At 38.8% G+C, this 14,289-nt stretch overlaps 1 protein-coding gene across 2 annotated transcripts in view; it reads left to right on the top strand.

The window, feature by feature from the left end:
- Positions 1-2,624: 2,624 nt before the first annotated feature.
- Positions 2,625-14,289, top strand: part of LOC126234351 (recQ-mediated genome instability protein 1-like) — a 125,631-nt gene continuing 113,966 nt past the window's right edge. For both annotated transcript variants that reach the window (XM_049943039.1, XM_049943038.1), the window contains exon 1: positions 2,625-2,840. In XM_049943039.1, the coding sequence (XP_049798996.1) occupies positions 2,724-2,840 (117 nt within the window). In that variant the 5' untranslated portion in view covers positions 2,625-2,723. The remainder of the gene's footprint in view (positions 2,841-14,289) is intronic.

The raw sequence follows: 14,289 nt of genomic DNA, 5'->3' as shown, positions 1-14,289 counted from the left end.
GCACTGTGCGTCTGGTATGTCATAACCAGACGTTCCAGCTTCAGTTTTGTTGGATGATATTGTTAAGGCCGGTATTACACTATCAAATTTCTTTGTCCAATATCTTTGTCCAATATCTTTGTCAAAGATATTTGATAGTGTAATAGGGATCTTTGACAAATGTCGTCCAATATTTGATCAAATCTTGGCCGAGGCCGTATATTTGATCAAAGAAATCGCTTGTCTTCTGTTCACTGCAATGCGATATGTTACCACGCGGGGCGCTAGCATCGCTGCAGCGTTCTGTCGTCTGTACTCTGTAGTGTTTTTATAACTATTGCCGGTAAATACAATTGGTGTGTGCCGATAACTACAGAATTAATAGAGATGTCTGAAGCTGATGAGGCGCTTTACAACGTGAGGCACCCTGAATACAAAAATAGATTAAGAAGATTGGAGACCTAACCTAACCTAACCTAACATAACTCTCTCCTGTAGCAAGGAATCGGAGTGTTATAGTGAGCCTGTCTTCTGAAGATGTAGCAGTTCTTAAGTGAAAATTGTGCTTTGTGATATGAGGATACACGTCATTGAGCACATACAGAAATGTATGCTCATCCATTCTTAAGTAATTGATGTACGACTTGACGTCTTTAGTCCCCCTTAAACATCCCAACAACCAACACCACTTGACGTCTTCCACTGTAAGCTCACGTAACAAGTTTTGTTGAATGCTTTTATCGTGTCGTCGTGAAACCCACGGCTTCACCCAGATTAGATTAGTTTTTCGTTCCATAGATCCGTGCTGAGGAGATCCTCGTGGATGTGGAACATGTCGATTTTTTTTTAAGCTGAAATAAAAATACTAATAGTATGAATAAATACAATACATCATTTGTTTCTATTAAAAATTTCGCCAATGGAGTAGAAGGAGTTGGCCAGTAGTAAGTCTTTCAGGCTCCTTTTAAACTGATCTTTATTTCTAACTAAATTTTTTATGTTTCCTGGCAAATTGTTGAAGATGAGTGTTCCTGAGTAGTGGACCCCTTTTTGAACTAAAGTAAGTGCTTTTAAGTCCTTGTGCAGATCATTTTTGTTCCTGGTATTGTATGTATGAACTGAGTTGTTTGTTGGAAAAAGAGATATATTATTTACGACAAATTTTATTAAGAAGTAAATATACTGAGAGGCAGTAGTTAGTATACCCAGTTCTTTGAAGAGGGTTCTGCAGGAGGTCCGTGAATTTACTCCACAAATAATACGTATTACACGCTTTTGGACCTTGAAAACTTTTGTTTGACTTCAAGATTTACCCCAAAATATTATCCCATATGATATTATGGAATGAAAGTATGCAAGCTTTTTCATTTTTATGTTGCCTATGTCTGCTAACACTCGAATTGCAAATACAGATTTCTTAAGGCGTTTCTGCAGTTCTGTGGTGTGCTCCTCCCAACTGAATTTATTATCAAGTTGTAATCCCAGGACTTTTAAGACTGTCAACCTCGTATGTATGGTTCCATTTTTTCCCCCCACTTCTTTTCCGCATGTGCACACAATGCAATTGGAGTACATAGAACTGCTGCGGTTAATAACAAGTTGTTGTCAGCCATCTTGAGCTTTGACGAAAAATTTGATGACAGTGTAATACCCCTTGTAGCGCTACGTCAAAGATCTTTGTCAAATATATTGGATGGAATATTGGATCACATCTTTGATCAAATCTTTGACAAAGAAATTTGATAGTGTAATACCGGCCTAAGCATTTAGCATTTCATAGTAAACTTAGAGCCAAAAGCACTCATTATGTCACAAGTTTCCTGGATAGTAGCAAATACCAAAATGAATGTAAATTGTCCAGCTGCTGCCATCATACAGTGTTAAATTTAAAGTTTGCTGGTACATGACGACATTTGTAGCTAACTCCGCGGTTGCGAGGCTATGCACCAGAATCGAGTGATGACTGGGTAAAGTTCTTGAGGTCATAAGTAATTCTTGGTTGTGTACTGTGTGAACGGTACCTCACGGTACAACTACATTGTGCCATAGCTGTGATATCACTTAGGAATAAAGCTTTTAAATGCACTTCCTTCTCAAATTAAAGAATTGAAAGGCAAAAATAATTTCAAGTGTGAAGTAAAAAAATACTTGAAGGAAAAATGCTACTATAGTGTAAATGAATACCTGTCTCAGACTGTGGATTGAAACCTGTACTTATTTTTTTTTTAAATTTAAACTAATTTAATTATGTTTTCAACTTCGTGATTATGGTACTTATAAAAAAATCTGTTAAATATCCGTAATAAGTTTTGTGTATAAGGCGTAGTTCATGATCTATAATTGTTTATCATGAGCACGTACTTTTGTTTTTGTGTAATAAGTTCTTGTACACTACTTATGTACTATGTGTATGTAATTTGTTTTGCTGCTTGTGTATGTTTGTCCATTTTTTATGTGTATGTGTTGTTGTGTGTTATGTGTAATCAAATGACAAATCCTATATCACATGTGTGATCTATTGGATGCTAAATAAATACAACAAATAAAAGTTGCATGTGTGAACCCGGCTTATGAAATCTCGTCCCATAGATTTTCCTTCTACATCCTCCTGTTTTGCCAGGTTAGTATCTCTGACTTGGCGGTAAACAGAATTGGTCAGCCGATTGTATTGTTGTTGAAATAAGTCACTACTTGTTTTGTATACATAGCAACACCAGTAAAATAGTGTCAGTGTTTTCACTTCGATGGATAATGAACTCGAAGAGATTCGTTCCTACTTGTCAGCGAGGCATTTTCATGCTTCAAGAGAATGGATAGAAGGATGCGTTAGCTACTTCAGAGAGCAGCATGAAGGAGAAAGGGTAAATAATAATGCCGAATTACAATAGACACAAATTTTATACTGTTGGAACTGAGACTGTATAAGTGAGGCGGTAAAAATCTAAATTTTGTAATAAAATGAAGCTTGAAACCCGGTTTTCTATTAGGAGGTCATGTAACCGCATGTTTTGGAAGTATCACTTAACAGCGCCATATGCTTAATTGTAGATTTGTGTTGGCTCTTAGACGCTTCCGTAAGAATCCGATTACTAACCTTCGTTTTGTAGGATTTCAACTCTCCATGTGTAAGATAACGAATCATTGTTATTGAAAGCCGTTATATTTAGTAACTTATTTGTCAATTTTCAATATGGCACGGGCGAAAACATTACGCTACGCTACCGGATTGTTTGTTGCCACAACCAGATTATCTCCTTTCAGATCTGTTGGCTTCGACAACCCAAAACCGCTACAGATCAGCCTACCGCAACAACAAAGGTTTCAGTGTGTTGGGGGGGGGGGGGGGGGGGGTACGTTGTGGTGTCGGTGTCCAGATGTCTTTATTTTCTGTAAAAATATGCAAATACTCTTGAGTAAAACACAGTGAATAGAAATACTGGGCACATGCTGGATATTGAGCTCCAGAAATAGATGTTTTAGTGGTGGAAAAGAGAGGTGTGTGTCTCATTATCTTAATTATTCTCTTTTGCATACATTCTGTGTCAGTGTTTGACCCACTGCAGTGTGTCATCTGTCCACACTCCGAGGAATGTAGTGGTCACTTCTTGGCTGAGATCCGACATCATCTGTCCTTGGTAAAACTACACGCAATAGGTGAAAATTTGTACACACACTTTCGTCCTTACATAGTAGTAATTTTGTTTGTGTTTAAGTTATTTATCAGCTTGGTTACAGTGGATCAAATAGGCCTGAGTATATTGGTGTCATCAGATACATTACTGGCAGATCTTTTTGAATACTTTGTGTTGGCTCACTGGTAGAAATAATAAACAGAAGTGGACCAAATGTGAAGCTGTAAGGAATGCCTTGTCCTTCAACTTGCTCCCTTGACTGTATGCATGCATCATTTATTGAGGTGATTACAACTTTTTGTACTCTGAGAGATTTGAGCTAATCCAGTTATTGCATTTTCCCCTAACTCCATATTGTAACAGTTTACCCATAAATAGACAAAATCATGATTGACAAGTGAGATCAAGGAATACTCCTGTTGTATGCTTTCTGTCATTGGGCCCCTATGAACTTAATTTAGAAATATAGACCATAGGGCTCCATTTATTGGCCTCCCATTTCAAAAGCTAAGCTGATCATGGCTTCTTTACAATACTCCTTTCATCTCCTCGTCTAAAGAAAGGAACCACATCTGCTGCCTGAAAAATTTTAGGTAATTGGCCCAGCAGCAAGGATTGGTTTATCATATCTGACCAGGGAGGAGACACATTATGGCAGATTGGATTCAGAAGATAATCAAATATGCCATCAAAACCACGTGAGAGTGAGTTTGGTTTCTGTTTTATAATACTGCAGATTTCACCCAATGTGAATTGATCAAGAAACAGTGTTTTGGTAGGCCTACTGGAGCATCAATTTGAGAAGAAAGTTTGTTGTCAATGTTTGTGAAGTAGTTATTGAATAATTAATGTATTTCTTTAGGATCAGACATGACACTTCCCTCATTCTTCATGTATTATTGAGTGTCTCTGGTTTTTCATCCCAACTTTATTATCACCGATAACTTTCCACGTGGCTTTAAATTTCTTCCTGGAGTTGACAATAAACTGCTAGTTGTAAAGTTTCTTGGCTTTGCTAATAAGAATGTAGCTGTAGAACCTGATTGGAAATGCACTGCAGACTACCCATCAATTCATTTTTATCACATTTTTATGTGCAGTAGTAATTGTAGAATATTTAAAGTGTGGATTTGTCACAGTCAGTGCTCTTGTGGAAGCAACACAATGCATCATTATTATTTGTATGTGAGTTATGAAAAAGCTAAGAGTGTCTGTTTGAAGAATGCCAGGGTAGTTAACTTCACAAGCTTCTGAATGGTAATTGGTAATAAATGAGACATTGTTTTAAAATACAGTTTCCAGAATATACCATACTGTGGGTGAAAATTCACTATGGGATTGATATTTTGAACTCAGCAGACAATAAACTGATGATTTCTACATATTCAATACATTGTTATAAAAAATGAAGCTAGGCATGATTTCTCTACAACATGAGTAAATCAACGGTATACCCACCTGCTGTATCTGTTTTAGAAGAATGTACCTTTCTGGAATGGAGACTGGCCCTGTTTTTCACATACAAATTATAGGCTATTTTTAACATGCTTTAGGGACCATTTCTGAGCAAATCGCGGGTATATGTAGCAGACCTGAGGCAAAATAGGCTTTGAGTTTTTAAGTACGCTGTTAACAAACTAATTACTAAAATAAGCGAATGCCTCGATAACAAGCTGCGCATATCCAGTATCTTTTGTCACCTCACTGAAACATTTTATACGGTAAACATAAGCTGTAGCTTTACAAAATGGCTGCTTATGATTTTCATGGAAAATCTTTAAGCTGGTTCTTATCCTCTCTCGAAAATAGACAACAGAGAGTGAGCCTGACCTAGTTGGGAGGAAATACAAGTAGGCATACCACAGAGACCCATACTAGGCCATCACTTTTCTTGTATTTCATAAATGACATGTCATGTAAGATAATTTCAGGAACAATTACATGTATAGATGACTCAGCAGCAGCAGTACTTTGTTGTAAAAACTGAACTACTAGCACAGAATACAAAGCAAACTCTTCAAGGACTCTTAACTTGCATGAATAATAATGCTATGAAACTAAACCTTACAAAACCAGAAATTGAACATTTCAGATTCAAAAAACTGATGAATACATCTCACAGTTAAAATATGAAGACAGAGAACTGCTCACTGCAGCCTCTGTTAAATTTCTTGTAATTACTGTAAACAAACGCTTCTCACAGACTGATCATTGGGATTTCACAGAAAAGTGATTAAGCAGCTTTGTTTGTACCAGTTGTATGACATGCCATCATTTTTGGGGGCGTTGAAAAAGCAAACCACCGCAGAGTGTTCAAGCTACAGAAGTAAACCATCAGAGCTATTATGGGAACAAACAGTAGGCAATCATGCCAACCTTTATTTAAAAGCCTTGACTTAAAGACAATTAATTGTATGTTTATATATGAAATACTCGTCTTTGGCTCAAAAACATACATAAACATACATCTTTTCAAGAGAAATTCTTTTACATATGCGTAAGAAACAAGGCTTACATCACATTGTTTGTGGCTTCATCACAGGAGTAGCTTTTTTGAAAATACGCCGTATTATGTAGCTTTGAAGCTTGTCAGTAAAAAGTAAAATACTGTCCATGTTCATGGCCTACAAGCTAAAAACCACAGAAGCAAACATTGAAAAACACTTAAAAAGGAAATGTTATCACAGTGTAGAAGATCTTGTGCAAGAGGAAGACTCATAGCCGATATTATTATTGTTATTATTACAACAATATGACACAAATTAATTCCATCCTGGATTTTCTATTGTTGTTATTATTTACATTGTGATGTCTATGTATGTGTGTGTTCACTTTTAATGGAGATAAGTATTCTTTTTATATATGCCCATATTTGTAAACAACAGAAGCAAACACTGAAAGATACATAAAAAGAAAAGTTATAACACAGTGGAAATAGTTAAGGAAGAAGAGGAAGGAATGTTGTCATTATCATCATCATCATCAGTGTTATGCCCTAGGGCAGGTCTTCACATGTAGCTCTCTGTGCAGTCCTGTCATTTGCTACCCTCTTCGTTTTCTCATAATTGTATCTATCCTTATACCACCCACCATCTTGTTTCTTCTTCTTCTTCCTCTTCCATTCTTCCCTAGCATCCATCAGTAAACAACCTCTTCTCATCCATTGTCAGAGGCAACTTTGTTACCTCTTCCTGATTACCTTTAAAATTTCTCTCTCTTCCCCCCATTCTTTTCAGCACCACCTTGTCTTTTCGCACTTTGTCTGCCCCTTTTATCCCTTCCATCCTCCTCCAAATCCACATCTCAGATACTTCTGTTCTTCTTCCTTTCTCTTTCCTCTGTTTCCCATGCCTCAGCTCCATATATTGCCATTCTCTGTGTGAAGCACTGTGCCGGTCTCTTCGCCATCTCTGCCCATGCAACCACTTAGAAGCCTCCTCTTATTAAATGCATCCTTGTTAATTGCTATATGCACTTGTTTTCGCCTCCTTATTGCATCTCACATCGTCTGTAATTATGCTTCCTGGATTATTGAAAGTGCTAATCTGCTCTATATCTTTCTGCCCTAACTTTATAGTTTTTCTTACACTTATCACCAAGCATTTGTCTTTTTCTTCTTAATTCTCATACCGAACTTCTCACAGGTCATACTTCATTCTTTTAACACTCCAATCACAGTTCTTTCACACTCTGTCTGTAACACTAGATGATCTGCAAATCAAATACATTCTATCCTCCTATCACCAATCCACACTCCTCTTTTTCATTTAAAACATTTCTGAATAGTATGCTCCAGTGTATATTAAACAGTACTGTGAAGAAACAGCAGCCTTGCCTCACTCCCATTCCATCTGTGCTTTTCTCTTGTCATATCATTCCCAATCTGTACTCATATTTTTGGTTGTAGATTCTTAATCAGCTTCCTATCCCTCCAGTTGGCTCTATTCTTCCTTAGAATTCTCACTAATTTATTCCACTGCACTCGATAAAACAGTTTCTCCAAGTAATCAAAGCAGTATAAACTTCTTTTCTTTCAATGTATCTCTCACAAATAATTCTCGAAATTTCAGTTGCATCTCTTATACCTTTACCTCTTCCGAATACATGCAGTTCCTCTGCAGTACTTTTTTCCATTGTTCCATGAAGTCTTCTATTTGTCACACTTAGTAGAACTTTTGCTTCATGAGAAATCAAACTACAGTTCTAAAATCCTCAAATTTCTTGATATTGCTTTTCTTTTAGTCGGTATCATTAGTGCCAAGAGAAAGTCATCCAGCCATTCACCTTTTTTGTGCATTTTACAAAGATAACTCAGCTCTTTCACTCCACTGTCCGCAAGGCTTTTAAGCTTGCACTCTGCTGGTAAACCATCAGTTCCACTTTCTTTATGACTCTTCATCTCTTAAAGCCCTTCCTGCTTCGTCTTCCAAGATGCAGCATCCTTTGTCCTCTTCTGTAACTCTTGTCTCCTCTTCTAATTCAATATCATTTGATTTTTGATCAGCATCATATAGGCACTTTACACATTCTAGCTATCTTCCCAACACTTTCTCTGGTTATGAACCATTGTACCATCACTTTCTATTCCCATACTTGTCCTGCTTTTCGTTGCTTCAAAGACTAGATTAATAGCTAATCCATACATTGTTCCATTCCATTTCTGATTTCTATATTTGTTTTTCATATGTGTCTTCATTGCCTGTTCTGTACCTCTCCTTAATTTATTATTCACCTTTCTGTATGTTCTTGTCCCTTCCTCAGTTCCTACTGTCTTCCATTTCCTCCTTTCTTCCATCTTACCCAGTATTGTCTTTGTTACCCATTCTTTACTTATTCTTTTGAACCTCCTCACCCGAACAACTTCTTGTGCATATTCCTTAAGTCTTTGCCTCATCCTTTTCCATTTCTCATTTGCATTCTCTTCTTTGGGCCCTCCACCCCGTTGTGACATAAATGTGTTTTTAGGCTCTGTCTCTTTACCTTCTTCCTTTAGTCTTTCTGTGTCAAATATCCGTCTTGGTTTTCCCCCTCTCACTCGCTTCAGCCTTTTTTGCAAGTCCACCACCAACAGCTTGTCTGAACCTATGTCTGCTCCATGGTATGCTCTGACTTTCTTTAGGCACTTTTTTGTATTTGTTTTCAATTATGATATAATCAATTTGGTATCTTGTCATCATCATCCTAGATATCCATGTATGTATCTTCATCTTCTCTGACGTTCTAACAATGTGTTGCCAATCACAAGAGAATTTTCTTTGCAGAAAAAAACTAGATTTTCACTTCAGCTGTTCGTATTTCCCAATCCAAATCTTCTAGCCAGTGCCCCTTTCTTTCCCTTTCTCCCCCTTCATGCAGACCCCCATCATGATGATGCAGCTGTTTCTTTTTCTTTACCCACAATTTCTTCAAACTTTTCATAATATTCCTCTGCTTCATCATAAGTGTGATTCGTGGGCATGTATATTTGTATTGAGAAATATTCTTCTTGTCACCTCTTCGTCTCATCATCATCGTGAGTCTTTCATCTATGTACTCCACTTTCAGTACATTTTTCATCAGCCATTTTCCTATCATAATTGCTACACCATAGCTAATATATCAAATCTATTCTCCACCAATTCCTGTTTGGCCTTCTCCAGCTTGTCAGCCTACAATAGTCGGAGTACATTCCATGTCCCAATCTTTAAGTTCCCTTGCGTCTTCCTACTCCTTCTTCATTCTCTTCCAGTGCTTCTGTATTTGGTATTTATGTAATCCCTTCCTGGAGATCCTATAGGGGAGGGGGGGGGGATTTGCCACCAGGTTCTTTTACATACAGCCAAACCATGTGTTTCCTCTGAAAAGTAATGTGGTATTATCCCATTTGTTTTCACTTAGGCAGGTGGGTGCTCAGCCAAATTTAGCCACTCCGTGTGAGTGTTGTAGCTGCCTCTCAAAGTACAGATGCTATTTTTTCTTTTCTGCCCTTGACACTGTACTGTAGTTCATCTTCTATACCACATCTGACATTAGAGAGAGAAAAGGAAAATGAAAGATACCCTCAGATCTTGAAAGCTAATACCTTTGGGATTGAAAAAACAAGAGTTGGTCAAAGGACACCGATAGAAAGGGAAATAGACTAATCCTGATGCAAGTAAGTGGAAGTATTGTCAGACTTAGCTAAGGGCCCATGTTACCGCTCACATACTCCCAAGAAGGGTGCCTCCTAGGGAGACTACTCTTTGTCTGGTCTCTCATCTACTGACCAGTCTGGCATTGGTGATCCTGCCGGGAGCATAGCTCCCACCAGCGTAACACTGTGGATCGATGAGACAAACACATACCTCCCACCAATGTTTCAGTGGTAGTCCATGGGAAGTTAAAGAATGTAATACCTATTACACTTTTTCTGTTGTAACATGCATGTGCATCCAAGCATGCACTTTGTTTTAGCGTATGTGTATTGTGTGTGTGTGTGTGTGTGTGTGTGTGTGTGTGTGTGTGTGTTTTCATTGATGAGTCACGAATGTTTCAATCAGTTGAGCTCTTCATCTGCACTCTGTAACCCATGTACGGCAGAGGGTATGTCCCTTTGTACCAGTTATAATGGTCTCTTCCCGGTTCCATTCACTTATGGAGTGCGGGAAGAATGACTAGTTAAATGGTTAAATGCCTCTGTGTGTGCTGTCCTCACGATCCCTACGGGAGAGATATGTAGGGGTTGTAATATATTCTTAGCATCATTATTTAAAATGGGTTCTCGAAACATTGTAAGTAGGTTTTCTTGGGATAGTTTACGTCTGTCTTCAAGAGTCTGCCAGTTTAGTTTCTTTAGCATCTCTATGACTCTCTCCCAGAGGTCAGACAAACCTGTGACCATTCGTACTGCCCTTCTCGTATACGTTCAGTGTCCCCGGCTAGTCCCATTTGGTATGGGTCCCATACACTTGATCAGTATTGTACTTTGGCTCATATAAGTGACTTGTGCACAATTTCCTTTATAGACTGACTGCATTTTGCTAGTATTCTACCAATAAACCAAAGTCTGCTACTTGCTTTGCCCATGACTTAGCCTATATGATTGTCCCATTTCATGTTTCTACAATGTGTTACACCGGGTATTTATTTGAGTTTACCTGTTCCAAATGTGGCTCGTTGATACTGTAGTCATAGGATGTTATGTTTTTTCATTTTGTGAACTGTGCAGTTTTACATTTCTGAACATTTAAAAGCAAGTTGACAATTTGTGCACCACTTTGAATTATAATCAAGATCCGACTAAATATTTGTGCAGCTTCTTTCAGACTGTACTTGATTGTAGATAACTGTATCATCTGTGTAAGGTCTTGAGGTTACTAACAATATTGTCGTTAAGATCTGTACTATACCGAGTGCTGCAATGTGGGCTGTATACATCACAGGATGTTTAAACATCATAGGTATGTTCAGTAATTGGTGCTCTCATGGAGTATGCTTAGAAAATAGTAGTTCCGCTTTCTGCCACCAGGTGAAAATATGGTGCTGTAAGCGGTCGGAATGTGTTGCATGTGCAGGGAAAGGAGAGGAACAATTAAACACATGATAATTTTGGCTCTGGCACATTTATGAAGGTAAGGTCACAAGATAATGCATGTGTTAATCCGTTGTAATCAGAGAGATATGTCATCATATGCTATCCTTCAGTTCAGGAATAGTCCAGATACATCCCTGATAGACACGTTCTTTCAGCTCTTCCCACAACCAGAAGTCACCTGTATTCAGGTCCCTGGATCCAGAAGGCCACTCATCTTGAAATTGCCTAGAGATAATGTAGTCATTACCAAAGGTTTCTTGAAGCAAATCTTTTACCTGGCAAGCGACATGTGTCACCCCATCTTGCATGAAAGTAGTGGTGTGGGCACAGTTGTTTTCTTCCAAGACTAGAATCACATGCTGCACAAGAGGGCCCTTATAATGTGCTGATGTCACTGCAAACCTGAGGCCCATGAGCTGTCATCTACTTGAAGAAAAGCAGACTGAGAGTGAAGACTCTTGTGAAAGTACACCACACCGTCCCATAAGCTGAGTGCAGTGGATATTCCTGCACAAAAAGTGGTGCAGTAGAACTCCATATACGACAGTTCTATGCATTGGTGGCACCGTACAGAGTAACATTTGCCTCGTTCATCCACACAACTTTACCAGCAGTGCTCAATCTTTCTTCTCAATAGCTATTGCCTCTTGTATGGAAAATGTCAACCTTCTTAACTCTTTACACCAGCAGTCACTTCACAAAAGAAATCAACATGAGTCACCAAGCAAGAAGCAGCATACTGATGTCAAAACAGGAAACATTTCACATTGTGACTGCTGACAGCATTGTATGAGGGTTGCCCAGAAAGTAATGCACCACATTTTTCCCTCAGCTGAAAACAATGCTACAAATGTGAAACGTTACATATATGTTATTTGAACTCTCCTGAGTGAGTCCGCCAAGTTTCCGTCACTTTCGACAAATAGCGTGGCTCCAGGACAGTTTCAAAATGGCGTCTGTGGGTGATGTTTATTACAAGCAATGTGCCATCATTTAATTTCTCTTTGCAGAGAAAGAAACTGTGGGGAATATTGACAGACACTTGTGCAAAGTCTATGGAGCATCTGCTGTCAATAGACATATAGTTAGTCGCTGGGCATGGAGGCTGAGGGCATCAGAAGGCGGTTTGGCGGAGCTCCACGATTTGTAGCAGTCGGGGAGATCGTCCATGGCTGTCCCACCTGGCAGCCCTGACCTAACCCCCTTCCTTGGACTTCCACTTGTTTGGGCCATTAAATGATGCCATTCGTGGAAGACATTTTGAGGACAATGAGGAGTTGATTCACACAGTGAAGCACTGGCTCCCCCACCAGGACAAGGATTAGTACCGACAGGGCATACATACCCTTGTTTCTCGCTGGGGGGCAGGCTATAGAACAGGATGGAGATTACGTGGAAAAATAGGGTGTGTAGATAAAACACCATTCTTTTGTTTGTGTAATTCTCATTATGTTTAGTAAAGAATTGTGGAAGAAAAAAAATGTGGTGCATTACTTTCTGCGCAGCCCTCATATTTTCACCTGCTGCAGAAAGTGTAACTATAATTTTTTTCAGAATACTCTCTGAGCGAACCATTTCATGCACATACCTATGATGTTTGAGTCCCCTGCGCTGTATACAGCCTGTACTGCAGCACTCGCAACACTGTCAGTTCAGTTATAACCACCCAGTACGGTGTGAACAGCATGGGACCCAACATTCTTCCCTGGTGTACACCCAAAGTTTTGTCTACACCTGTCAGTGAGTCACCATTTAAGATAACTTGCTGTGTCCTCCCTACCAAAAAATCCTCAGTCCAGTCACAAATATCGCTCAGTACCCCATATGATCATACTTTTGGTAATGAGCGCAGGCTTGGTACTGAGACAAATACTGCATTTACCTGACTGCCTCGATCCATGGCTTTCCGTGTGTCATGTGAAAAAAGTGTAAGTTCGTTTTACATGATTGATGTTTGGCTTGGAGGGGGTCATTCTGTTCCAGATACCTCATTATCTTTGAGCTCAGATTGTGTATGACATTTCATGCGAGGATAAAGATTCTGTTGTGTTCCGTTACAATGTTAGGGAGGCTCTATGCATCAGACACCACCTGTTGAATTGGGAGAGCTAAGTTGGCGATCTCTGTCTGGAATGAAGCTCTTAATGGGTCAAATATTTTCGACCCGAGAAACTCAGTGCTATTCACCAAGAAATTTCATTTGTGAGACATTTAAAATAGCTGTTTAGCTGCATACTTTCTCCAGTCAATAGTTTCTTGGTTTTCACAAATGTGAGTAATGAATATTCTTGGTTTTCACAAAAGAAATATGTGAGTAATGAATATTTTGAACCAGATCATAGGTTTGCCTGTTTTAAACTGTCTTACATGTTCTCCCAACATATTCACTGCTAATACAGAATTCTTTTTACAGGTAATGATTATGGGAATTATGGCATGAAACAGTTTTCCAATAAAAGCATAGGTGTATTATCTTTCAGTCTGTTTTATGGCATACGAGGTGCGACAATAAAGTAATGAGACTGATGCGAAAAAAAAAATGTTGCTTACCGATTTAGTCTAGTTTAGTGTTGTCTCCTTCAGAGTAGTTCCCTTCTGATTGCGCACACTTTTTCCAATGCTTATGCCATTGATGGTAACATTTCTGGAACTCATCTTCTGTAATATCCTCCAAGACCCTCGTCACAGCTTTTTGGACATCTTATGATGTTTGAAAATGGTGTCCCTTGACCACAGTTTTGACTCTTGGAAATAGAAAAAAGTTGCACAGAGCGATATCTGGTGAATAAGGTGGCTGTGGTAGTACTGAAATTTGTTTTGAGGTTAAAAATAGCTGTACTGGTAGAGCAATATGGGATGGCGCATTATAGTGATGCAGAATCCAACTATCAGCAATGTTGGCATGGACATGAAGAACTCTTTTACGAAGTCTTTCTGAAATTTCTTTGTAGTAATATTGGTTAACTGTTTGTCCAGGAGGCACCCACTCTTTATGAACAATTCCCTTGGAATCAAAGAAGCACACAAGCATGCATTTCACCTTTGACTTTGTCATGCGAGCTTTTTTTGGTCTGGGTGATCCCTTTGAGCATGACTGCGAACTTCGGCGTTTTGTCTCTGGATCGT

This window comes from Schistocerca nitens, chromosome 2 (genome assembly GCF_023898315.1).
Source record: "Schistocerca nitens isolate TAMUIC-IGC-003100 chromosome 2, iqSchNite1.1, whole genome shotgun sequence".
NCBI classification, from domain to species: Eukaryota; Metazoa; Arthropoda; class Insecta; order Orthoptera; family Acrididae; genus Schistocerca; species Schistocerca nitens.
The sequence above is the reverse complement of the archived record's forward strand: the minus strand, read 5'-3'. Positions and strand labels throughout refer to the sequence as shown.